This window comes from Mustela erminea, chromosome 2 (genome assembly GCF_009829155.1).
Source record: "Mustela erminea isolate mMusErm1 chromosome 2, mMusErm1.Pri, whole genome shotgun sequence".
NCBI classification, from domain to species: domain Eukaryota; kingdom Metazoa; phylum Chordata; class Mammalia; order Carnivora; family Mustelidae; genus Mustela; species Mustela erminea.
In genome coordinates this window covers 15,714,023-15,740,229 of record NC_045615.1, presented here as the reverse complement: position 1 = coordinate 15,740,229, position 26,207 = coordinate 15,714,023, and the positions used below count along the sequence as shown (strand labels likewise).

The 26,207-nt window shown below is 43.3% G+C and overlaps 1 protein-coding gene across 4 annotated transcripts in view; it reads right to left on the bottom strand.

Annotated features, from left to right (window-relative positions):
* NUGGC (nuclear GTPase, germinal center associated) overlaps positions 1 to 26,207 on the bottom strand; it is a 52,597-nt gene that overhangs the window by 20,612 nt on the left and 5,778 nt on the right. For 3 of the 4 annotated variants that reach the window (XM_032332326.1, XM_032332325.1, XM_032332322.1), the window contains exons 2-11: positions 24,301 to 24,389; positions 20,847 to 20,951; positions 20,117 to 20,225; positions 19,080 to 19,302; positions 18,383 to 18,613; positions 15,295 to 15,504; positions 10,470 to 10,645; positions 9,063 to 9,081; positions 8,695 to 8,784; positions 118 to 223 (exon numbers count right to left, since the gene is read on the bottom strand). In XM_032332326.1, the coding sequence (XP_032188217.1) occupies positions 118 to 223; positions 8,695 to 8,784; positions 9,063 to 9,081; positions 10,470 to 10,645; positions 15,295 to 15,504; positions 18,383 to 18,613; positions 19,080 to 19,302; positions 20,117 to 20,225; positions 20,847 to 20,951; positions 24,301 to 24,343 (1,312 nt within the window). In that variant the 5' untranslated portion in view covers positions 24,344 to 24,389. The remainder of the gene's footprint in view (positions 1 to 117; positions 224 to 8,694; positions 8,785 to 9,062; positions 9,082 to 10,469; positions 10,646 to 15,294; positions 15,505 to 18,382; positions 18,614 to 19,079; positions 19,303 to 20,116; positions 20,226 to 20,846; positions 20,952 to 24,300; positions 24,390 to 26,207) is intronic. The other variant, XM_032332323.1, reaches the window with a different exon arrangement.

Sequence of the window (26,207 nt, the reverse complement as noted above, 5' to 3'; positions counted from 1 at the left end):
TGGAAATGTCACAGAAAATTCTAGAGAGGGAAATTCAGCATGCCAAGCTTCATCTTGAGAATTCCAGTAATTGAGATTTTAAAAAAATACATATATATATATATATATATAAATTACCAGTTTCCTCCTCAGTGAGGAGAGCCTGCTGCCAGTATTCCTGGGCGCTGACTGTATACACCAGGTCAGAAGCCTCCAGAACCTTGGAGTCACCGGGCAGTTTTCTCTGACGTGTGAGAGACACAGGGAACAGAATAGTTCAATCATGGTGAAGGAAACAACACACAGGCCTTATAAGAACTGTCAGCAAGCTTCAGCTCACTCACTTTCAACCCTGCAAGAGCCCCATAAGGAACACAGCACACCCGTACATCAGGTGTTCCCATCTGTCCACACCCCACAAGGCTGGACATTGTAAGAAAACCCCTGCAGAAAAACTATTCTCTTGGGAGTTAAGAATAACAATTCTAGGGGCACCTGGGTGGCTCAGTGGGTTAAAGCCTCTGCCTTCGGCTCTGGTCATGATCCTAGGGTTGTGGGATTGAGCCCCACGTAGGGCTCTCTGCTCAGTGGGGAACCTGCTTCCTCCTCTCTCTGCCTGCTTGTCTGCCTACTTGTGATCTCTGTCTGTCAAAAAAATAAATAAAATCTTTTTAAAAATTATTTTAAAAGAATAACAATTCAAAAGGAAATATATAGATAAAATAGTTCAAGGTGTACTGAAATGTTCAGAGAAGGGGAAAGTACCCAGGATGCTTTACGGGAAAAACAAAAAGAGCTAGAGCTGGCTGTAATCAATTCTGCCTTTAGTGACATCACCCTGGTACCTTGAACTTGGCAAGGTGGGAGTATTACACCTTGGGAACCAACAAATGCTAGAAATCAGGGCTTTTTTGCTTTGTTTCTTTTCTTTTTAAACAGAGATCTGGTTGTTAAATATTTATCTACACCATACAACACGGGACAAAGGTGCTGTGAAAATGCAAGTTTCTTAGCTGGGTACTTAGTAATCAGATGCATTTAAAAGCAGGGCAATGTATAAGTAAAGCATGGTCTTAAATGTCAAGGAATTATGAATGTGAGAAAATCTTTTTTATGATTAGAAAAATCATCATCACAGAGAAGTCCCACTGGGATTAGACACAGATATTGTTCCATAATCGCTCCTTATTTTCACTTACGAGAAAAGAAGGGGCACCTGGGTGGCTCAGTTGGTTAAGCATCCGACTCCTGGTTTCCGCTCAGGTCATGGTCTCAGAGTCATGAGACTGAGCCCTGAGTCAGGCTCCATGCTGAACACAAAGTCTGCTAAAGTTTCTCTCTCCTTCTCCCTCTGCCCCTTCCCGCCTCACTCTCTCTCTCAAATAAAAAATCTTTGAAAGAAAGAAAAGAGAAAAACTATAAAGGGTTGTGTGTGTGCGCGCATGGGTGTTTGGGGTCGGTCATTAGAGAACCGTGGAGAATTGTCCATCTCTTTCTGATGCAAAGACACAACAGAGCCGAGCGAGTAGTCCACCGGGAGAAGCGAGAGACCACATGTCTGGCAATCTGTGAGCCCGTGCAGTCAAGGCTGGGATAGAGATGCCTGGGTAGGCTTCCAGAAGTCCCACACACAACAGTCAGGGCTGAAATAATACAAAAGATCTGCCAAGATTAACTTTTTTCCCTTTCTGATAGAGTTTTGACTCTAGCAAAAAAGTTTAGGGAAAGCTGAAACTATTTTCTACTAGGAGATGAAACGGATGTGGAATTAAATCTAAGTAGGGTTTTAGAACAATTGAAAGAAAGGAGTATGCCTCACTTTGCCTAGGTGTTTACATTATTTAAAATCTTGCTCTAAATTCTGTGTACCTCTTCTAAAAACTTCTGACAATTAGTTAACACTTATGCTTGCATTATAGTACAGAGAAATATTTTTATAGTGCCAATGAAGCGACTATAGTATGCAGGTTCTGTGTCATTATAAAAGAGATATAGAAACAGTTACAACTGGAAAGTAGGATCCAAGAGGTGAGTGGATACTCATCAGATTATCCCATGGAAAGATGAGTCACTGTTATAATTTACACACAGTGTTTGTTAGAACAGTGTATAGCACCATAGATATTAAAGTTTGTAAGAAGATATGATATATGAGAGAGGAGAAAGCTTGTAGCCCAAAACAGGAGGGATATTAGATAAAAGCAGAATCAAAAGAGGGATAGTAAAGTTGGAGGTAGCTTGAGATCAGTAATATAAATCATGACCCATTTTCAAAAAAAAAAAAAATCTCTTTTATAGCTTCGTCATTAAAATAATTTTGCAGTGATATCACCCTGCCCACTGCTTTTGCTTTCATTTGATATGGATCTCTAGCACCCCAACTTTTATTTTTAGCATGGTTCTTTACTAAAAGAAACCCAGGTTTATTTGAGAGTAGGAGGTCTCCCTATCTTGTGGCAGGGAAAAATAAAAGGAGCCTGAGTATCTTGTTGTTGCCAAAGAACAAAAATATTTTTTAAAAATGTCTGGGTAAGGCTAAAAGGAACCAGCTTAAATTACAGACTCCCATTGGCCAAGAGGTGAACGGGAACAATAAAAAGAACACAGTAATTCCGTGAAAAGCCATGAGTCCTCAAACCAAGTAAAATAATAATAAGAAGAAAAATATATATGTATTGGTCTCTGCCCCGAGATTCTGACACAGGAATTCCTTATAAATTGGGGTGCTAGGACAATCTTTGGTTCTAACATTAATTCTGGACCCCAGTTCTCAGCACAGAGCTCCTAAAACCATTGTCATTTCCTAAGTGGTAAGAGCCCTAGAACTATCTCTTATTCTAATATTTGGTCTTTGACTCTAGTACCTGACACAGATCCGAAATCCCTTAGAATTAGTCCTCAGTGAGAGGAGTGTCTTCTTTTTCTAATGAGGCACCTCTGGGTGAGCTCCTGAATAGGGGCTGGTTACAGAAGGTCAGGTCATTAGAAGTTTGGAATTTTCAGCTCTACTCCACCCACACCCCATTCTCCAGAGATGGTAGAGGGCCTAGAAACAGAGTAACTGACAATGACTCTGTGAGGAAGCCTCCATAAAACCCCAACAGGATGGGGTTCAAAGAGCTTCCAAGTGGGCAAACACATCCCCATAACAAGAGGGTGATGTAGCCCAACGCCGTGAGGACAGAAGTTCTTGCATTTGGACCCCTCCCAGACCTTTCCCTTTCATCTTGCTGTTCATCTGTATCTTTAGTCTTTATTGTATTAAAAAAAACTGGTAAGGGGCTCCTGGGTGGCTCAGTGGGTTAAAGCCTCTGCCTTCGGCCCAGGTCATGATCTCAGGGTCCTGGGATCGAGCCCCGCATTGGGCTCTCTGTGCAGCAGGGAGCCTGCTTCCCCCTCTCTCTCTGCCTGCCTCTCTGCCTACTTGTGATTTCTGTCTGTCAAATAAATAAATAAAATCTTCAAAAAAAAAAAAAAACACTGGTAAATGTAAGTAATTATTTCCCTGCATTCTGCGAGCTGTTCTAGTTAATAATTGAATCCAAGGGGAAAGAGATCATGGGGACCTTCAATTTGTAGCTAAGTCAGATGTAAGTTGTGGGTAAACTAGGGACTTACTATTTGCAGTTGGCATCTGAAGTAGGGGGAAGTATTGTGGGACTGAGCCCTTCACCTGTAGAATCTGATGCTATGTCCAGGAAAATATTTTCAACTAAATTTCAATTAAATTGTAGGATGCCCTACCTCATGACCCAGTAATTGCACTACTAGGTATCTATCCAAAGGATACAAAAATAGTGATTCAAAGGGGTACATGAACCCTAATGTTTATAGCGGCACTGTCCACAATAGCCAAAATATGGAAAGACCCCAGTTGTCCACTGACAGATGAATAGATAAAAAAGATGTGGCATTACACACACACACATATATATAAAACACAGCCATCAAAAAGGATGAAGTCTTGCCATTTGCAACAACGTGGGTAGAACTAGAGGCTATTATGCTAAGTGAAATAAGCCAGTCAGAGAAAGACAAATACCATGTGATTTCACTAAACGTGGAATTTAAGAAACAAAACAGATGAACATAGGGGAAGGGAAGGAAAGGAAAAATAAAATAAGATAAAAACAGAGAAGGAGGCAAACCCTAAAAGACTCTTCACTCTAGGAAACAAACTGAGAGTTGCTGGAGGGGAGGTGGGTAGGGGGATGGCGTAACTGGGTGATGGGCAATAAGGAGGGCCTGGGATGTAATGAGTAATGAGCACTGGGTGTTATGTGCAACTGATGAATCACTAAATTCTACCCCTGAAACTAATAATACACTACATGTTAACCTAAAAAAAAAAAAAAAAGAAAAAAGAATGTAGTGTCACAGAGAACTGCTCAGTGTGGGCAAAAAATCCCAACACCGATGTCAGAGTGTTGTTAACTGTGTTAGCATAGACTGGAAGAATTAATACCATTAAAATGTGCATCCTGCCCAAAGCAATCTACAAATTCAAGGCAATCCCTATCAAAATACCAAAAGCATTTTTCATAGAACTAAAACCAATAATACAAAAATTTGTATGAAACCACAGAAGAGCCCAAATAGCCAAAGCAACATTGAGAAAGAAAAACAGCTAGACGTGTCACAAGTCCGGATTTCAAACCATACTACAAAACTATAGTCATCGAAACAGTATGATACTGGCACAAAAACCAACACATAGATAATGGAAGAGAAAAGACAGCCCAGAAATAAACCCATGCTTGCATGGTCAATTAAACTACCATAAAAAAGGCAAGAATATACAATGGGGAAAACACAGTCTCTTCAACAAATGGTGTTGGGAAAGCTGGTCAGCTACACGCAAAAGAATGAAACTTGACGACTTTCTTAAACCATATACAAAAATAAGCTCAAAATGGATTAAGACCTAAATGTAAGGCCTGAAATCATAAAACTCCTAAAAGAACAGATAGGCAGTAAACATTTGGACATTGTATTTATTTGGATCTCTTTCCTCAGGCAAAGACAACAGAAGCAAAAATAAACAACTGGGCAGCCATCAAAAGAAATGAAATATTGCCATTTGCAACAACGTGGATGGAACTAGAGGGTATCATGCTTAGCGAAATAGGTCAATCGGAGAAAGACAACTATCATATGATCTCCCTGATATGAGGAAGTGGAGTGCAACATGGGGGGTTAAGGGGGTAGGAGAAGAATCAATGAAACAAGATGGGATTGGGAGGGAGACAAACCATAAGTGACTCTTAATCTCACAAAAGAAACTGAGGGTTGCTGGGGGGAGGGGGTTTGGGAGAGGAGGGTGGGGTTATAGACATTGGGGAGGGTACGTGCTATGGTAAGTGCTGTGAAGTGTGTGAACCTGGCGATTCACAGACATGTACCCCTGGGGATAAAAATACATTATATGTTTATAAAAAAATAAAAATAAAACTAAAATAAACAACTGGGACTACATCAAACTAAAGAGCTTTTGCCCAGAGAAAGAAACAGTCAACCAAAAAAAAGGCAACCTACTGAATGGAAGAACATATTTGCAAATCCTACATGGGATAAGAGGTTAATATCCAAAATATATAAACAGTTCATGGGAGAATACACCAAAAAAAACAAATAATCCAATTAAAAATGGGTAGAGGAAAACAAAAAGATGAATAGGGGAACTGCACAGACATTTTTCCAAAGAAGACATATAGATGGTCAGCAGACAAATGAGAAATGCTCAACATCACTAGTCACCATGTAAATGCTACTTACAATGGCAAGATATCATCTTACACCAATCAGATCTTTTTTTATCAAAAAGATAAGAAATAATAAGTGTTAGTGAGGCTGTGGAGGAAAAAGAACCCTCATGCACGGTTGATGGGATTGTAAATAGGTGCAGTCACTGTGGAAATAAGCATGGAGGTTCCTGAAAAAATTAAAAATAGAAATACCATATGATCCAGCAATTCCCCTTCTGGCTACTTATTTGAAGAAAATGAAAACACTGATTTAAAAAGATCTATGCACCCTCCTGCTCACTGCAACATTATTCATAGTAGCCAAGATATGGAAGTGACCTAAGTGTCCATTGATGGATGAATGGATAGGGAAGATATGTTAGAGACACATACAGTGGCATACTACTCTGCTCTAAAAATGAATGGAATCTTGCCACTTGCAGCAACACAGATGGACCTACAGGAAGTTACACTAAGAGAAACAAGTCAGATGAAGGAAGACAAATACCATATGTTTTCACTTATAAGGAATATAAGAAACAAAACAAATGAACAAACAAAACAAAATAGAAACAGATTCACAAATGTGGAGAACAGACAGGTGGTTGCGGGAGGGGAGGGGGATGGATGGATGGGCAAAACAGGTGAAGGGGATTAAGAGGTACAAAATTCCAGCTATAAACTAAGTCAGTCATGGGGATGTGAAGTACGGCATAAGGACTAAAGTCACTAACACTGTAACAACATGGGGACAGATGATAACTAGGCTTACTTGGTGGTGATGGTTTTGTGATGTATAGAACTGTCAAATTACTATGTTGTACCCCAGAAACTAATATAATATTGTGCGTTGACTGTACTTCAATTAAAAAAAAAAAAATTGTCGTGAGTGTGTTAATAGCGTGAGAGCAAAGGAGAGACACACCGGAGGAGTGGGATGGTTTTCATTCCAGGTACCCTAAAGCTGTGTCATACCTAGCTCCAAGGACGCACCTGAGAACGGAAACACCCAGCTCTCTTTCACCGGTCACATAAAATTAGTCATCCGGACTTGGGGGTATAAGCTCCCTAACATCTCTTGAAGGTCTCTCCTCTCCTCTAGGGCTGTAGTGACTGCCTTGTTCAAGCTCCTAGCTCTTCCAGCGGGATTACAGGAAAAGCCTCCCCAACAGGTCTCTCTCGGCATCTGGTCTTCACTTGCCCCTCCCCCCACCCATTCTCCTTAAGGCTGAGAAAACAATCTTTCTAAAATACATAGTATTTCCAGACTACGCTCTACAAAAGGAGCCTCAGGGATCTGTCCTTTTTCTTACAATACGTTTTCCTAATTTTTATTTTTATAATAAAAAATCAGCATAGACATCTATAGGAATGACTGCTTTATAATCAACTTCTGCCTCATATTTTCTATGATTAAGATTCAATTTGCTCCAATGAAGGCATGCAGTACAGGGGAAGGGTTCACAATAATTCAGCTGAAGTCAAGTGGTCGGAGAATTAAGGTATCACCTGGCCCTCAGAGGTGTAGGCGTGCAGACCTCAAAAGGACTTGTATGATAGAATCCTAGTCACCCGGCAAGCTGACTCACTGTTGTCCAAACCCTATTTCATATGCACCAACGCACCACATTTATTAGCAATAAATGTAGTTGTGAATTGTGTATTGAAATACTTTGTGTTTTTGTTTCCAGAAACAAAATGATGAGGTACTCGTTAAATGCATATTTCTTGAATGCCAGCAAGAAAGCTGAAGAGACTAGGAACAGGTTTGCTCACTTATTGCCTCATTAAAAGCAGCATTTAAGAATTGGTTGGTCAAAGGTTTAGGCTTAAGTGCAAGGTCTGATTATTCTGAATTAGAGACAAAAGTTTTGAAAATTTCAATTCCACTTTGTACATCAGACGTTTTCTGCATCAATGTAATTGAATTCAAACTGCAGAATGCAATTAAATATAGAACTGGACCTTGGGCCATATGTTTTTACTATTACCCAGAGCCAAAGATTTAGTTTCAGCAAAACCAAAACATCTATCCCATTATGCTGACCCCAATATACCACTTCTATGTTTTGTTTGTAGTTTATCTTAAAATTGGTTTCAGTTGTATCATTGTATAAGACAATTATAGTAAGGAGATTTATGTCTGTAACTTTATTTTAGTGGCAGAATAACAAAAAATAATTTGAGAAAATACAGAGATTCCCACAGAACAGGGGAATTGCCCCAGGGGGGCGCCTGGGGGGGCTCAGTCAGTTAAGCATCTGACTCTCGATTTCAGCTCAGGTCATGATCTCAGGGTCATGAGATCAAGTCCCGTGTCGGGCTTTGCTCTGGGCACAGAAACAGCTTAAGATATTCTCTCTCTCTCCTTCTGCCCTTCCTGTCCTCCATCTCCTCAACCCCTTGCTCCAGCTCTCTCTCTCTCTCTAAAAAATGAAAAAATAGCTCCAGCCGCATCTCCCAATGCTTCTGCAGAAGGCCCTTTCGCCCACATCCTCACCTTACTAAAGACTGCTGCTTCTTTATAATTCTGCCCAAGGGCATGAGGAGTTTTCCCTGCACCTCTCTGCAACACTGCCTCTCTGCGTGCTAGTGAGATCTGGAGAAGATCGTGTGTCCCCACGGCACCCTATGCATTCCTCCCTCGAATCATCCTCAAACAGTGTGATGACCTCTGATATCACCTATGGGTATCTCTCTCTCAGTGGACCGTATGCTCAACCCATCCTTCCAGCAACCACGGGAGGTAGATGTTATCAACTCCCCATTTTATAGATGAGAAAGTGGAGGCTCAGGGAGAAGTAATTTGCCAAAAGTCACAAAGTTATTAACCAGGAGGACTAAGTTGACTCCAAACTGTTTGTTCCAAAGCTTTTGATGTGGCAACTACACAAGACCCAGTAGACATCTGTTTCTGAAAATCTGAGTGGTTGAAAAGCCAAAAAACACATTTGGAAATCTGTTAACTCACCTTGAGCTTTTCCTTGAGAATTCTATTCCTTTGTAGTTTTATCATTTCATTTCTTTCTAAAACAGCCTCCCGCTGACTCAAAATATCTCCCTAGGTTGGGAAAAGAAATGAAAGCATGACAAAGAGTTCAAGGTTATCGAGAGTGATATGGTGATAAGCTACACAGTTATTTCTGGCATAACTTCATTTGGCCCAGACAAATGTGTATGGCTTTGAATTTTATAGTATTAATCATGAAAAGTATTATTAAAAATAGCGAGTTCTTGCATATGTCCAAACTCATTGTTATATGAAATGCATGCAATTATTTGTGTATCAATTGTATACCAATGGAGTTTAAAAAATAAAAATAAGTAGTCCGTACTTACATTTCTCACTTTTCTTTCCCTGAAAAGAAAATTGTAACAATTACTTAACTCGTTTTGTGTGTCACAGCAGTCTTTCGACTTTCCCTGAAAGCAGTATATACGGTTGTGCCTTAATTCTTTCACATAAGCTTTCTTTGGTCCAAATGTCCTCTCTTCTGATCTACCTCCAGTGTCCACTTGAAACAAGTGTCTTTATTTCTCATTGTTTTGTTGGTGCTGGAATTTTCTGTGGCCCCATCCCCCGGCCCAATCAAAATGCAGCCCCCTCTCTCTGGGTCCCCATAACACTTTGCTTGTCCTTCTCTTATAACCTTTAACCTTCTTGTAAGACAGCAGACTTGGTGACTAGGTGCTGTGCCCTTCTGAATTTGCAGCCCCTACCACAGTGTTCAATAAGGGCTTCGTAAATCTGATGGAATAATGTTCAGTTGCAGAGTTGGCACTGGAAGGGAGCACTGGAGATACTATTCTGGGGCAGGGGGCGGGGCGACAAAAGCCTGCAGGCCAAAAAAAAAAAAAAATTGAAGCTGAAGTTCCAACCTAACCCATGAGAGCAAGAAGCTAGGGAAACATCCTTGGCCTTTTTCTTTACCCTAGACGGTGTCTCTGCTTCATGAATTCCTGGAGACACGGGTGCAAGTTTCAGTGGGGGTGGTGGGGGGAGGGCAGAGATGACAGGTGACCGGTAAGGATGCTCTAATTAAAGCAGGGAAGCATTAACAACATTCTATCTGGTGACCATAGGCCCGTGTACCCAGGACAGACAGGTTGATACTTGCTGTAAGGGTTAAGAATACCCCCTTTCCACTTTCAAAGCATGTCAGTTGAGAAGGTAAGTTATGGCTCTCTTGGTTACAGAGGTACAGAGATCCACGTGGAAATGGGCACACTTTAACATCTATTAAACTCTAAAATGCTTACCTTCCACTAAAATTTAGTCAGAATGCTGTTACTTTTGGCCAAAGCTCTGAAACATTGAGAACCTTGTTCCACAAGGGTTTAAAGCCTAAAACAGAATCTGACACTTTAAGGTTGTGCAATGTCAGATAGCACTCTAGACACTGCCTACCAGCTATCGGGGCATCTCCACGTCCCATATCTGTGGGGGGCCAGCACAAGTCTGAGAGATGCTCTTTGCATCTCCTACACATGAGTGGCACCCTGTATGGGGACAGCCTACTGGGTATTGAGCCGCTACTCTGTTAGAGGGCTCACAGTGTTCAGATTCCCAAGGCAATCTACCTAAGGTCCCAAGGGTCCTAATGTCCTCAGAGGTTCCCCAGACTTCTCTTTTATCCCCAGCAGTTGCTTCCCTGGGTCTGAAATGCCCAGGAGTCAAAGCTCTGTCATTACAGCAGTTGGGACCCATAGAGGAAAGCCCACAGGCCCTCGAGCCCAGCCCTGTACCTCAGATATTCTGGCAGGTGGAGTTTGTCGGTCTTGGTGACCACCAGTGCCACGTCTCTGCAGAAGCCCCTTTGGCAGGCTTTGATGCTCTCGTTCAGCAGGTCTTCATGGGCTCTCCCTCCAGAAACTCTTTCAATGTCACTGATCACCCAGATCACTGAGCATTTATCAATGGTCTGTGAAACAGAACCACAATAATTTTAAGAATGTAAGTGGCAACTCAGTTGTAGAGGACATGAGCCCTTAATGTATCATTTATGTCCTCCGCCCATTTATGTTGCTCTGTACCATCTCTCTTCCAGTCCTGCCTCTCAGCTCTCCCCACCACATTCTCCATGTACCAGCTAGGCTGAGCTTCTTGAATTTTCTCAGATGTAACTTGGTCTTTCATCTCTCAGGACCTTTACACTTGCCATGACCTCTGCTTGACCCCCATTCGCCCTTTGGATTGACCACCCCTCCTCTGCACCCTCCAGCACCTGAACTTACCTGTTATGATATGATGGTATCTCTCAGGCTTAGTGCATAGGCTGGGCTCTCTGTACCTCTTCACCCCGCCTGACCCCACATCACCTCTAGACTGTGAGGTGCTTGAAAAGAAGAGGTTGCACTTTGCGGCTTAGAATTCACATTCCCCTTTGGCACAGCGATTGATCCCCCCTGGAGGCTTCATAGCTATTTGTGGCATTACTGATTGATAGAATTCAAGAACTCAGACCTCCAGCCCCAGATCCATCACTGGCTTGCTTTACCTCAGTTGTCTCCTAGGGAAAATTATTGTTTTTCCAGAACTAGTTACTGGTCATGCATTGACCTCAAAGTTATCAGCACAGGGCATCAGTTCCATGTTTGCCCCTGCGTATGCAGCACACTGCCACCACGTGGGGGCAAGGAGCCCCTGGAGACATTTTTAATTGTTACGACTTGGGGTAAGCTAGTGGGCGGGGGTAGAGGACAGAAATGCTGTTAAAACATTCTTTAGCGCCCAGGTAAGCAGCCCCCCAAAATGTCAACAGTGCTGAGGCTGAGAAATCTTGGGTTTTGAGTTTGTTTTTACCAGTGGAATCTTTTTCAACTGAAATCTTAGGACAATTTCCAAAAGATTTTTTAAAAATTGAACTGCTTTAATTGAATTGGAGATGGAGGGTTTGGAGCCCCCCACCTCCTCAGCACCCTCAATCCTCTGTCCATGCACCTCTTGGCTTTGTGGATCATTATTTTTAAACTGTCTATCTCCAGAGTTAGACAAACTTCACCGTTTTACAGAGGTAAAAGATCAGGAGGCTAAAGATCAGTTTGAAGGCCATACAACTATGGGCCCTGAGCCTCCTCCTTATGGATGGACTCCCCTTGAGGCAGGAAAATAAAAACAACTGGCTCCCTCCATTTCCCAAGCTATAATCTATCTAGGGAAGCGTCTAGCTCATCAGTCAGGTTGTGGAAGATCGCAGGATAGCAGGCTACCAGCTCCCCCAGGGCAAGGCCTCTTTCACCTTTGTATTCCCATGGTCCTGGGAAACTGCAGGTGCTTCCTAAATGTTTATTAACATAAGAGGACTGCAAATTTCTGGCCCTACACAAGGCTCTGACTGCCAGGACTTGGTCAAGTTAGAGGCTCAGAAGAATGAAAAAGACTACCTAGAGCAACTAAATTTAGGAATGAGTGGGGTGACATCCATGCCAGCCCAACCCTCCCTCCCATGAGGAGAACAGGGCCTCAGAGGGCTCAGGTGACAGGCTGAAGGTGTCATGACTTCAAGGAGGCAGAAAGCGACACATGAATTCATAATAGTCTTAGCTTAGGGACAGCAAGGCGGGAAGCTAGAGGGAAGAGGGAGGGGGCATTCTGCTCTGTTCTCCTAAAAAGTGGGGAGTCTTTAGTCACTCCACGTGAGAGAGTCTCACAAAACCACAGGCATGCAGGGGAGCTGAGGCCAAGCAGAACAGGCCAGGAACCATCCCTTCACTGTAGCCCGACCTCCTCAGAGAGGCTGATCTGGGCCAGATCTGCCGGCTCCTCTGTTCTGAGCGGGCTTTGACAGGCTGCCCAGCATATCGCAACTGGCAGCAGCCATGGCTCCCTCCAGGGAGAGAGGCTGGCTGCCTCCCTATGCTGCTGCTCCCAGGCCTAGCCTGCAACTAGCCAAGGCTGGCTATTTCACTCCAAGAGTGACAAGAACCTCAAGAAACAAAGACCCTCATGTCAGGACTTGAGCAGACCGCCAAGGGGAAGGATGTTCAGACTGCCTGTATCTTAAAGAACTGTTGCGGGAGGTCCTGTGGGAGAGAGAGAGAGAGCCTCAGCTGGGAAGGTGGGGACCTGCTCTCGGGTTCAAATTCTGCCTTTCGATAGCTGTGTGGTCTTGGGAAAATTACTTCCCCTCTCTGAGCCTTCATTTCCTCATCCATAAAATCAGGCTGATTATCTGTCAGCTGTCCTCCTGTCATCCCGATCTTGACTGCAAACTAGTCTCAAAGCTCCCCTGACCCACAGTCATGCATTTAGCACAAATCCACAGAATTTAAAGTTTGCATATAGCAGAGAATTGATGGTTCTTTATGGAGCCTTCTACAGTGCAGGACTGATCATGACTCACTGATCCCAGCCCTCATGCCCAGTCTTCTTTCAGCTCCTGTCCTATGCCTCATTTCCATGTTCCCACCCCATGCTTCCAAGCTCCTCACCTGAAGATACCCTTTCTCTCTCTATCACATACCCCAGTACCTCTCGTCGTTCGAGCTTCCCCAGGAAGGGTAGTGTTTAAGCCCAACTTGTGGGTTTGCCTTCTGTAACCCTCTCCTCTATACCCCACAATCCTTTCCTCCAGCCACCCCAAAAGACTCATCCTTCCCCCAACACTTGGCTCCTTCGTTTCTCTAGGTCTTTGCTGCTGTCTGACCTACGACAGTGCTCAGGGGTCCCATTCTCAACAATCTTCTCTGGTGACAACTGGGCTTAAGCGCCCTCTCTGAAGCTATCCTCACATGCAAAAAGAATGCACTCTCATTGTTAAGTAACCTGGTTTGTTTAGTAATATAACTAATTAGATTCTCTCCCAGACTACAAGATTGCCAAGGGCAAGGACTCTGTTTCCCTCTATCCAAAACCTAATGCAAAATTGAGGAGAGGCTCAGTGGGTGTTTGCTGAAGGAATGAGGTCTCTTGTTGAAGGTAATTTCTATTTTTGAGTGTTGATAGCACCTCAGACTGCTCGTGTCTCACAATCTGCCAAGGATTAGTCATCTGTAGGTGTCTTCTCTCCTGTTAGACCCTAAGCCCCTTGTAGGAAGGCTCTGCTTCTCATTCAACATTGATTTATTTTGCTTTCAGCTTTTTAGTTTTTTTGTTATATAAGGATTACACGTTCATGCAAAATATACAAACAACACACAGGTGTGTGTAGTAAAGAGTGGTAGTAAACACAGAAACTCTTGTTAACAGTTGGGTGTGTATCCTTCTAAAAGGCAAGAATCTCCTTTTGCTGTTCATTTACAAACATTACACACACACACACACACACACACACACACACACACGCACGCATGCGTGCACATGCATCTGCGCAATTCTTAACATTAAAGACCATGTTCTGCATCTTTTTATTTCGTTTTGTTTTACCACATAGGTTTATAGAGTTGAAGAGCAGAGAGGCTTTTGAGCCATCCTGCCTGGGTTAAAATCTCCAGGGTGATAATGGGCAACTTCCTTCACTGAGATCAGGACATAGTATAAAATATATGCTTGGTAAATGTCTGCTATCATTATTATTATTAGCTATAATCCTTGCATCCTCAGTACATTGTCTTACATATTATATGTGTTTGATGAATGAAAAGCAAATGAACAAAGAGATAAATTCTTAAAAGATGTTTCAAACTCTAATCATTAGGTACAGATCTAACCACCCCAATGCTTAACTCTCTGGCTGTAGACATATCCGGGGGTGCCCCATCAGCTCTGACTTCATCTGCCAAGATTTGAAACCCTACCCAAGATTTTGGCTGAAAGGACAGACTTTCAACCACCACTTCAGCCACAGCTGATTGCACTAAAGATCGATGCTTACGCCAGAGAGGGTGAAGCATTAGCTGGGAAGTACTTGATCCCATTTTCCTTCTTAGGAATTTGAACTAAAACACATAGAGACTGAAGTCAAACAGTCCTAGGCGTATGAACTACAGTGTCATTAGAGGCGGGGGTAGGGGGTCATTCTCCACGACATGGAACCTAAGAGCTAAGTAGAGAAAGCTAAGTGAAAAGCAGGACTTTGCAGAGAGATGCTCAAAGAGAAATAGTCCCAAGAGCCAGGCAGAGGGTGAGAGAGACAATGGCAGCTTCTGTCCTGATAGGAGGCACTGAGGTCTGGCTGTTTCAGGAGATGCTCAGATACTTTTTCAATTAATCCCTCTTGGCTTGGGATTGCTTTATTGGGCCTCTGGGCCTTACAGCTAAACACCTTAGTGGCCTCCTGGTTCCTTGGTGCTTGGCTCTCAGCTTCTCCACTTTGTACCCACCCCTTGGCCTCCCTCTCCCCCTGTCTGCATTTCTTCTGCTTACTCCTAGACCGCACTACTTGGTTGCTGACCTTTCCCCTGTTCTTCCTACTCTTGTTCTAGCTTCCAGGCCTGCCTCACGATTCCTCCCTCCCCAGTTTCTCTGGCCACCCCTCTCCTGCCATTGACCTGGATAGACCTAGCAAGTAGAAGAATCTAAGCCCTTGAGCTCCTACAACCCCAGCAGCTGAAGCAGAGCATTCTTTGTTGCTTTAGAAAGGGTGGAGGAGTTTGAGGGAGGAGGGAATGAAGTCACAGGAAAGAGAATCACCTTTTTCCACATTTCATCCCTCTTGCTGTTGAAGTCGCCTGTGCCTGGGATGTCCACCAGCACAACGCCTTCTGGAATCAGCTCTGATTTGGGAAGAGTCACTTCCACGTGTTTGATCAAGGGCCAAATTTGTGTCTCAGCTGACTCTCCATCCAAGTCTCTCCTCTGAGTCCGGATGTAGGGGTCCAGCTTGACAGACAGCTCTCCTGCCTGAGGAAGAAGGACAAAGTCACACACACCAGATGTTCTCCCAGTTCCTCGATCCTGGATCAGCTATGATTTGGGTTCAGTGACGGTACACTGAGTAGTGGCAGGAAACAGCACTGGGCAACGGGCTGCGGGAGGCCTGTGATCCCATCTGCAAAGGCCCTATGCTCTGAGAGCCAGAAAGGACCCTGGAGATCAGAAAGTGCAAGCTCCTTAAATGTATGTTGAAAAAAAACAGAACCAGTTAGAATGGGGCTTCAGCAAAGTTATAGCTTCACTGGATAATGAATTCAACCTCTAAATTCCATTTCAATTCTAAAATTAACATTATTAATATGCAATTGTCTACATTTTGGGGAGAGGGCATTCTTCCCCCATGGCTAATGCAAACATTTGGATTACCAGAAAGCCCTGACTTTGGAAAATTGATGGTGACATGGTGACCATATTTTCCAAATTGAAAATTAGTCTGAAATTGATCTTTAAAAATGTTTTTAAAATTTTTCTTCCAAATACAAAAAAAAAATATTGATGTGTAGGCATTTCCAGAATGTTTTAATGATGGGGGGTGATGGGGACTTGTTCTCGGCCCATTATTCCTAGCATGGGACACATTCATGCCAGCAACCATGTGTGGCAGCAAATCTCTACCAGGATACTACTTCAAAAGACAGATGATTTGGGATATACGATAGTCATTTTTTAAAAAGATTTATTTATTTATTTTAGAGAGAGAGAGAGCGCGTACTGGGGGTGCAGGGGAGAAGGGCAGAGGGAGAGGGAGAGAGAGAGAGAAAGAATCTCCAGCAGAACCCCTGCTGAGCATGGAGATTGATCCCATGACACTAAGATCATGACCTGAGACAAAATCAAGAGTTGGACGCTTAACTAACTGAGCCACCCAGGCGCCCATTTGGTGGTCATTGTTAATAAATATCTATAGAATAGTCCTCAAAGAAAGATAAGAACAGAAATTCTTAAGAGAGTTGAGATTAAATCAGGGGGTTTGTTGCAATCTGGGTAGGGAGTCACAGAATTCATCAATTCTAATCAAATAATAGGAAAATGTGAAAGAAAAGTTCTTTAAGATATTTAATTTAAAAAACAAAAGAGATACTGGGGGTGTCTAGGTGGTGCAGTTGGTTGGGCGGCTGACTCTTGGTTTCAGTTCAGGTCATGACTTCATGGTCATGAGATTGAGCCCTGTGTTGGGCTCCCTGCTCAGTGCAGAGTCTGCTTGGGATTCTCTCTCTCCTTCTGCCCCTCCACTCACGCTCTCTCTTTCTCTCTCTCTCTGAAGTAAATAAATAAATCTTTAAAAGAATAAATAAAGCAGATACCCTAAAGGCAGTGTGAAAGAAAAAGCATGTCCTTGAAAAGTCCCTTTGTCTAAGACAGTGGCTCAACCCAATAAACTGGCTCAGGACAAACTATTCTGGAAGGCAAGCTCAGTTTCCCTCAGTCCGATCTAGAACCCTGGACTCAGACTTTGAATCTGTGCCCTCATTCACTGAGATGTAACTGTGGTATTTCAACTCCTAGTTTCAAGGGGTAAATTTGTAACACTGAGAAGGAATATTTCTAAATACAGGGTAGTGAAGAAATGGTTACTATATTGGTACCTTGGTGTAGCTTACTTGGTGTAAATTGTGTGTGTGCTGATAAAGTAACCAGTTTTGTAATCATTGTTTCTTTGGACATGCTCAGTCTGTGTTTTAGACAAAATAAGAGTATAATTATTTTGAAGAGTGATATCCATTTAAATATAAGAAGTGGCTATTAGATTTGATTTCCTAGATTTACAAGAGCTAAGTGCCTTGAAAGATTCCATTTATTTGACCTCTAAATGTGCCTAGTCAAGTATTTAAAAATTTTGGAGAGAATGGACTATATTAAATCTGAACCATAACACAGAAAGTCTAAGGAAACTCGATTAATTATACAAGTAAGCATTAGCTACTTAAGGAGGGACTTGCTATGTTAACCTTGGGAGATAATTGAAAACATTAAAATTTAGAACAAGTTTAAGTAATTGTTCTTACTTCATACCAAGAAAATGTCAAAGAAATTTAAATTTAATAAAACGAATATTGATGATAGATGTGAGGAGAGCATTGTTCTACTAGCTGCATATCCAATATCCATCCCGTGCTTCACCCGTGCTAGGAGAATAGTGTTTGTTTGTTTGTTTGTTTGGGCAGTGGATTCAAATTGGCCTCAGCCAATCACAACATATTTGCTTCTCGCTTTAGATTCCCTTCAGCTAGAAAGGCCATGTGACTGAATCCTCTGAACAGGAAATTCTACCCAGAAGTTTACTGGGGATGTTTCTGAGAAAGTTTTTACTTTCCCAGGAAAGAGGAGATGTTGGTGCCAACTTTTTATCCATTGCTTTCTTCTATGAAGCCAACTGTGAAGTCTAGCACTTCAGTAGCATCTTATGAGTATGAGGCAACAAGTCTGAGGACAGGCCAAGGGCGCCCAGGAGGTGTTGATCTTGACATTGATGAGCCACTGAACCAACCCACAAACCCAGCTGCTTCCAGCCTTCTTATATAAGAAAATGAATAAATCCCTATTCATTTAAGCCACTATAAATCAGATGGTTTTGTTTTTAGACATTTGTAGACCCAAGCATCCTTAATTAATCCTCAAGTAACTGTAAATAGTCTTCCCTGGGCACTAAAGACCCCCAGTCAGACACTAACATTTCTCATTTGACAACCATAAATAATGAAAAAGAACTCGGGCAGGGGTACTTCTGATTTGGGTATCAACTCGTTTCCAACAAAAACACCGTGCCGTGAGCAAATTTCCTCAATGGATTTGATTCTTAAACTTGTGACTCATAATAAAATGAAGAAAGAAATCTCAGGGCTACCTCTTCTGCCTTGAGGGTGATGATTCTGGAGGTGGGAATCTTTCCTTTGGGCCTTGCCCTCAGTAGCTCTTCATAGCTCTTTCTTTCCGCTCCATTTCCGTAAAACATCTGTAGCTTCCAGATGGCTTCCTCCACAGCGTCATCCCTGTCCCACACGTCTGCCTCTTCTCTGTCTGGTTCCTCTGTCCTGTGCAGGAGTTTAGTCAAGTTCTTCAGCTCCTCCTTCCACTCCTGCCAAGGGAGAGTAGGGCCAAGCCCCTCATGACACAGACATGGAAAACAAGGAAAAAGGGAGTCCATTCCTGGAGGGACTGCCTATTCAGAAACTCTAACATCATGGAATCCAGCAGGGAATCATCTAATCCAAACCCCTTGTTTTGTCATTCAGGAATCAGGAGCCCAAGGAGGGAAATGGCTTGTCCAAAGCCCCGTAACAACAGTGACAGGATGCAGGCTAGAACCCCCATCTTGCTCTACAGAACTCTCTCATTCTGTACTATGTTCTTTTCTTTTGACAAAGGCATAAACTATATCTACAAGGAATATTATGTTCATCTCTAAGAGAGAAGGAAAAGGAAAGAAAGAAAAGGAAGGAAAGAGAGAGGGAAGGAGGAAAGAAAGGAGGCAGGGGTGGGGAAAAGGAAGGAAGGAAAACAGGGGTGGGAAAGAGGAAAGAAGGGAGGAAGGGGACAATTACCTGGTCCGAGAGAAGGTGGATTTTAGCCTCATACTGCTCACAGCAGCCTGAGCTCACTTGTACAATACATGACGTACATATACTTTCTCCAGATACTGGTAGAAACATTGCTTGCTGGATGATAGCGTTGATCAAGGAGCTCTTCCCAGCCCCTGTGCTTCCGAATAATCCAATGTAGATTGGGTCCAATGATGGTTTTTCAATCAAGGCAAGAAGCCTGTTTCTAAATTGATTTTTAAATGCACATGGTCAGGGTCATCAAAGCATAGTGGGAAGAGTACCAAAATAGAACATGAAGGAACTGAGTTGCAATCCCAGGCAAATCATCCATCTTTTTGAATCTCTGAGACTTTCTTGATCAGGAGGGAATATTAGTCCCCGTTTCCTACATAGAGTCGGCATGAGCCTCAAAGGAGATTATGCAAAAATACATGGTAGTGATAATTCTATACAAACTCTGTAATGTCTACCCGGATGCGAAGCATCCTTGTTTGTGTTCTATGGAAATTATACAGTCTTGATCCTGGAAATAAATTTTAGGCAGAGGTACAGTATTATTGGCAGCAACCTGGAGACTTTTATGAGTAAGAGATTCAGCCCGGGCACCAATCAAGTGCTTCAAGTCAGCTCAGCCCAGTGGTTGAGGCCACAGGCTAGAGTTTCACACAGCGTGGGTTGGATTCAGGCCCTTTCGTTTACCAACAGTGTGACCTTGGTCCATGTCTTGGTCTCTCTAAGCCACAAGTTCAGTAAAATTGGGAAGATAATAATAGTTCCTACTTTATAGGGGTATTGGGACAAGTAAATGAAATTTGATATATGTAAAATATTTAACAGGGTACCTAGCAATTGTGACAACCCCATGAATGGCAATAATAATCAATCAATCAATAATAAATAATAGCCCATAGCTAATGAATGTTCAGCCTTCTTTGCTTAGTTTCTAACTAAGAATTCCTTTTCATTGTTGGAGAAAAGCACTTACAATCACCTAAGAATGGATGGAAGATTTTATAGGGAGCTGATACCAGACTCACATGAGATATTTGACTCCATTAGGAATGCTGTCATCCAGGAAGACAGACTGAATAAGTTTCTGATAAGTGTTGCTCAAAACCCTTCTGGTCCGTGACTCTAATTTTTCATCTGGAATCAACACGAATGTATTAGCCAACACATACCTGGCAGAGATGAAGTACTACATCTCCAGAAGAGGAATGTGCTCAATACCACACAGAAAGGAAAGAAAGAAATGAAGTGAAATGAAAAGCCAATTAAATATGATAGCAAGTTATCTGACACTAGCAATGATTGCTCATGGGAGATAGCCATTATTGATTGTGAGAGCCTCCCAAGGGCCCAGTCTGCTCCGAAACCCCTTGTAACAGAAGTCAGCATATCTTTGCTGTGGGCTATAGCCCTTCTAAATTCTTCTCTCCTGTGGTCATAAAAAGAAAAACTGCCAGGGCATCATAGAAACACTCACCAAGGCACCAAACCAACCATTTTCACAGTCATTTTCCTAATCAGGAAGAGGTTATTTTGACAATCTCTTATTTTGACAACTCTCCTATCCAGAGACTCATAGAGATGCATTGTCAAATTATAGATCCCTGCCCCAAGGCCTCCTTTTCTGGCTCAGGATCATTTGAAAATATTTCATCCTTCTTTCCAACTGAACATTCTCCTCCTTTGAGCATTTTCACACATTTGGAAAAGAACAGAGCCACATTAATACAAGCCACACAGCAGGGTCATAATACTCACATTCCTTAAGAGCACTTTGTTCCACAGAGGGAAATGCGCGGAACCGCTGGTCTCTATCTGAACGTTTTCTTTTTTTCATTGGTTCTTTAAATACATCATCGTCAACTAGAGTTAAACAGAGGTTATATAAAATTAGAGGTCTTGGGCACAGCATACTTGCCTGACCTCTATCAGAACACAAACCCAAAGAATCTAGGAATTCTTTTGCCACCTCTGCAGGCCTGTTAACTCCTATCAGAGATAGGCACTGCTGGACCGTTCTAGTCTGGTTCTTACTTCCCAGAGTCATAGGACTTCGCATCTAGCTCCAAAATGCAGTCTAATGTATCTCCCCAGGACATATGTTGAAATGAAATGAAAAGTCTGGAAATCCCGAGCCACCAGAATGGCTGGATATTCTTCACTAAACGCCAACTGTGTACAGAGAAGCCCAAGATACAACTAAGTGTGGGGTGAAGGAAGGCCTCTAGGAAGTTTCTCCAGACTGGGAAAGAAACTGATCAGGAGCAGAAGGCAGAAAAAAGAACGGACCACATGACCAGGGCAAATCACTTCTCCTTGACTACCTGTAAGATGAGAGGCCTGACAAGAATATACTCGGTGTAAGAGTGTGGGAGGGTGTTCTACCAGGGGATGCCCTTCCAAGGTTAAATTTGGAAGAATTTTCCCCCTTCCTCACTGAAAGTCATTAGCATCTGCTTCCTTACATAAAAAAGAAGAGAAATCCCCAAGCAGCAAATCTTTGTAGTACTCCAGAGATTTATTCCCTTTAATGGTTTCCCTCAGTTATGAAGTGAAGGGCTGGTAGGATCCATAATCCTCAGAAGGGTACAACCAAAACATTGTGCTTTGGCTGTGTCTTAGAAAATACCCACTGGTGGTCTCCACCTGGTTAGAAAAGGGCCATAGGTGGGTCTTTAAGTCAAGGTGATTGACAAGGATCCTAACCCAGTGTTCTTAGAATCAGTTTAGGCCTTGGGAAATGGCCATGAGAGTGATGAGGGAGCAGAAGGCTGGCTGAGGACAAAGCAAAAGGCTGACACCTCGCAATCTCCCCCTCACCCCCACCACTCCTGGGTGGGACAAATGTGACATTCTTTAGGAATCTCCCAACTATCTTGATGTTAATGGCTTGCTAAAAGGGAAAGACAACCTTGATCAAGCCGCAAGACCTCTGGTATCCCGGCACCTTGTAGGCCCTCTTTAGCATATGAAATCTCTGTTGAAATCTCCCTTTCCCTCACCTTCCCCCAACCACATAGTACATAACCTGCCATCCCTCACAACCTGGGGCAGCAGCTCTTCCTGCCCACGGGTACTGTCCCTGTGCTTTATAACCCACCTTTTTGCACCAGAGACATTTTAAAAATTCTTTCTTAGCCATCGGCTCTGGACCTCGCCCCACCGAACCTCACCTAGATTCTAGAACTTCATCAAAATGAACCCTTAAAGTTGATTCCCAAGAGTCAAGGCACTCCAAGTTCATTTAGGAGTGTGAGGCCCCAAAACTGTGCATGACATTGAGAAGTCATCTTTCCTGAAGAACTGCACAGAAGTTTCACTCTGATACCCAAGATGGCAGCCTGTGCAGAAGGCCTAGCCTCCACCTCTGGGCTCCAGACAGCAGATGTTCCAGATGGTTATTCTGTCATTCCCCCTTGGTTCAGCCTTATGGCTTCCAGCACAAACCCTGCCAGGTCCTGGAGCCTGCTCAGAAGGGTATTTCAGACCCTTCTGCCTCAGACATTTTAGCTTCTTTAATTGAGCTCAACAGGACTGCCTAGAATTAAATACCAAGCTGCTGGCTCAGTGCTTGGAACTGGAGAAGAAGCAGGGGAAAAAAAAAGAATCTACCACTTAGGCCTCCCTAGGCCAGCGATAGGCCGAAGAATATTTTAGTCCACGTTATAAAAGGTGTCTCAGGATTCCAAGAAGTTTCTACAACCTGCTGAGGAAAGTGAAGGATGTCGGGCTTTGATCTCGACTTCGGAACCCAAAAGCTCTTTTTTGCAAACAATATGTGCATAGTATCTCAGCCACGTGTATAAAACAAGGGATGGGTCCATGCATCCATGGCCTTTATTTCCATTTTATAAGCACTGGCAATTAATGTGATAAATGATCGGGAGCTTATTTCTCAACTAAAGCAAAGGCTAAGAAGTCAGATGAAACAGCAGGATTTAAACTTTGTCTTCAGTTTCTGAAAAGAAAAGCCACTTGGAAAGGAGAAAGTTTACTATCTGGGATTTAGACCATTTCAGGTTAGTCTTGCTATATAGATTGTAACTGGAATGAACTGGTCTGAACCGGCCACACCTCGTCTCATTCCCTATAACTGCTCAAGCACTCCCTCCTCCTTTTCAGCATTTTAAAGGGAATCACCCAAGAAAAAGAGCAGTGGGAGTGGGAGGGCATCCGAAGCTAGTCTACTGCTGCTGTTGCTTCTTGCTGCCACAAGGTGTCGCGTTTGAAATGTCCCTAAAAGCTGGACAAAGGATACCGGCTCGTTAAGCCCGGACAGCGGCGGGTCTTCCAAGCAAGCTCTCTCAGGGCTAAGCTCAACCAAGGGAGCCCCAGTGTTATCTTTCTTTCCATTTACGTGCCCAGCCATGTCTCGGATGCTAGCCACCACCCCACTGACACAGAAACTGCGTACCCCTTGCCCCTAAGTGTTTTCATCCCCTGTGAGTGAGGAATTTTTCCTCTCAAAACACAAAGGAGGTGATACTCCCTGTTTTCTGTACCTAGGGGTTACTCTCCTGCATCCTCCTAGGGAAGGCTCCCTCCTTAGCTCCGGGGCCCTACATCAGCCTTCTAGGGAGGGAGGCCGCCCTCACTGACTCCAAAGGCATTCACCCTATAACTCCCCTTCTAAGAAAACCACCTGATATGATTGCAGGGGCCTTGCATTGCTCACTCTAAGAGAGACTACCCTCAGAAAATCCAAGATGGCTTTCTGGAACCTCCTTTTAAAAGGGAGGGGAATGGGGCACCTGGGTGGCTCAGTGGGTTAAGCCTCTGCCTTCAGCTCAGGTCATGATCCTGGGGTCCTGGGAGGGAGCCTGGCATTGGGCTCCCTGCTCAGCAGGGAGTCTGCTTATTCTCCACCCCTCCACCCCCGCCACCTGCCTACTTGTGATCTCTCTCTTTCTCTCTCTGTTAAATAAATAAAATCTTTTAAAGTTTTTTTTTTTTTTAAATAAAAGGAAGGGGAGCCTGGATATACAAATATAATTGCTGGTTGGACAGGCCACTACATTATGAATAGCTCTATTTTAAGCTATTGTTGAAATAATTGACATTCATTCACTATTATGTCATAAGAAAGCAGCTTTTGAATAAAGATGAAGGAACACTGACGATAATTAAATACAGTCTCAACCCATCAGCCCTCTATTATATAATGATAAATAGGAACTATTTACTCCATCAGGGGATGTTGTAGGGATATTACCTGGATGTGGCCTCTTACCCACAAAATCCTCAGTGTCTTCCATTTCCTGATAGGCAAACGTCTGCTTTTGTCCACTTAGGAGAACCAGCCTGAAAATATATACAAAGGATGAGGGTGGGGGGCAGGTGGATAACAGCAGAAATTGTAAGTACAAAAAGCAAAAGAGTAACAGCAACAACAATGTGTCAATCTGCTTATGCTTTGTTTCTCCAACTAGATTCCAAGCTCCTAAAGGCCAATAGCCATTCTAATTTGTCTTTGAATTCCTCACAACACCGCATATACTACACGTCTATTTAAATAAGACAAAGACCCATGTTTGGCCATTAGTTTTCAATTGTAGTTACATCTGTAGAAATTTAAACTGATACTATCTGAGATCTTTAAGACAATCCACTCTGACAATCAGCCTCTGGTGACCAGAACCATAAAGGTGAGATGATACGGTTTTGCTCCTTTGGGTGACATCAGGGGCCCAATCGTGTAAGCCTCAGGTTCAGTTGTATTTAGTTCCACAGGTCTCAGCAAGAATCTGGAAGATGGATGGAATATTTGATATTCCCAGGGTTCCCTGGAGTGGCTTTGGAAGCTACTGAGTGGGGCAGTAGAGATGCGATACCCAGGTTCTCTGGATCTTCTTCTTCTTCTTTTTTTTTTTTAAGATTTTATTTATTTACTTGAGAAAGAAAGAGAGAAACAAAGCACAAGCAGGTGGAGGGACAGAGGAAGAGGCAGAAGCAGACTCCCCGCTGAGCAGGGATTCCCGATGCGGGGCTCCAGCCCAGGACCCCAGGATCTGTCGGAGGCAGACACTCAACCAGCTGGGTCACCCAGACGCCCCTACTCTGGGTTTTCCTTGCCACCTCACTCCACTTCAACGAAGAACACACCCCTACTTGGCTCTATACGCAACCCCTCAGTTTGGGGCATCTGCCGGGTTAGGGGGTGGGGGGAAGAGAGGCACACCCAGAAGGAGAAGTGTCAGACCCCACCTGTCTGCAGTCCACAGGCTGATAAAGCTTGGGCATGGAGGGAGAACGGAGCCCAGAGAGGACCAGATCAGAGTGCACAGCACAGACTGGGTAGAGGTGTGCTATCTTAGAGCTTCTTCGTCTCCACACGTAGAGAGGAATTTGAGCAACACACGTGAGGAGCACCTAAAGGGCTTCCTCTCTTTCTCTGATGTCGCTGTGTGGATCACTCAGCCGTGTACTTCAAAAGCAGACAGTCACTGGCCCTTTTGAAAAATGCAAAATCTGATCTGTCAACTGCCACTAGCCCCCTGGGCTGTTAAGAGTCAAAATAGCCTCTTCTGCCTAGCTTGGCTGGTGGATATTAACCGGCGGATGGTTTCTGTACTTGGTGGGTGTTGGCTGGATGTGGTGGGAATTCCTACTATGTGCAAAGTCCTGAGGCTTAGGTGGAGTTCCTCATCTCTCTATTCCTGATCTTGAGGCTCCCTCTCAGGGCTCCCCAAACTCCGTACAGTTTCCCAATGCAGGGTCTCCTAATCCACACAGTTTAGTGTACGCTGTTCCCTCTGTGGAGTACCCTTCCCTTCTTTCTCCCAGTGAATTCCTACTCTTCTGTTAACAGAACAGAACTCTTCTGTTTTAGCATATGCTCTGTGAAACTGTCCTGATTCCCAGTCATTCCCTTCTTCTGTCACCACTGATCCAAGCACACGTTTGTTATAATTCTTTCTTGCCCCTTGTCGTATCCACATTCATTTCAGTGTTGTGTTTCCATCATGAAGTACAATCACTAACAATAAATACTGAATGAATGAATAAAATAATGGATAGGAAGCTTCTGATGAGATTCTACACCATAGGATGTTTTAAGCCAATTAGTTTTTTAAAATTTTTATTTAAACCAATTTAGTTTATATAATTAGAGTCCCAGCT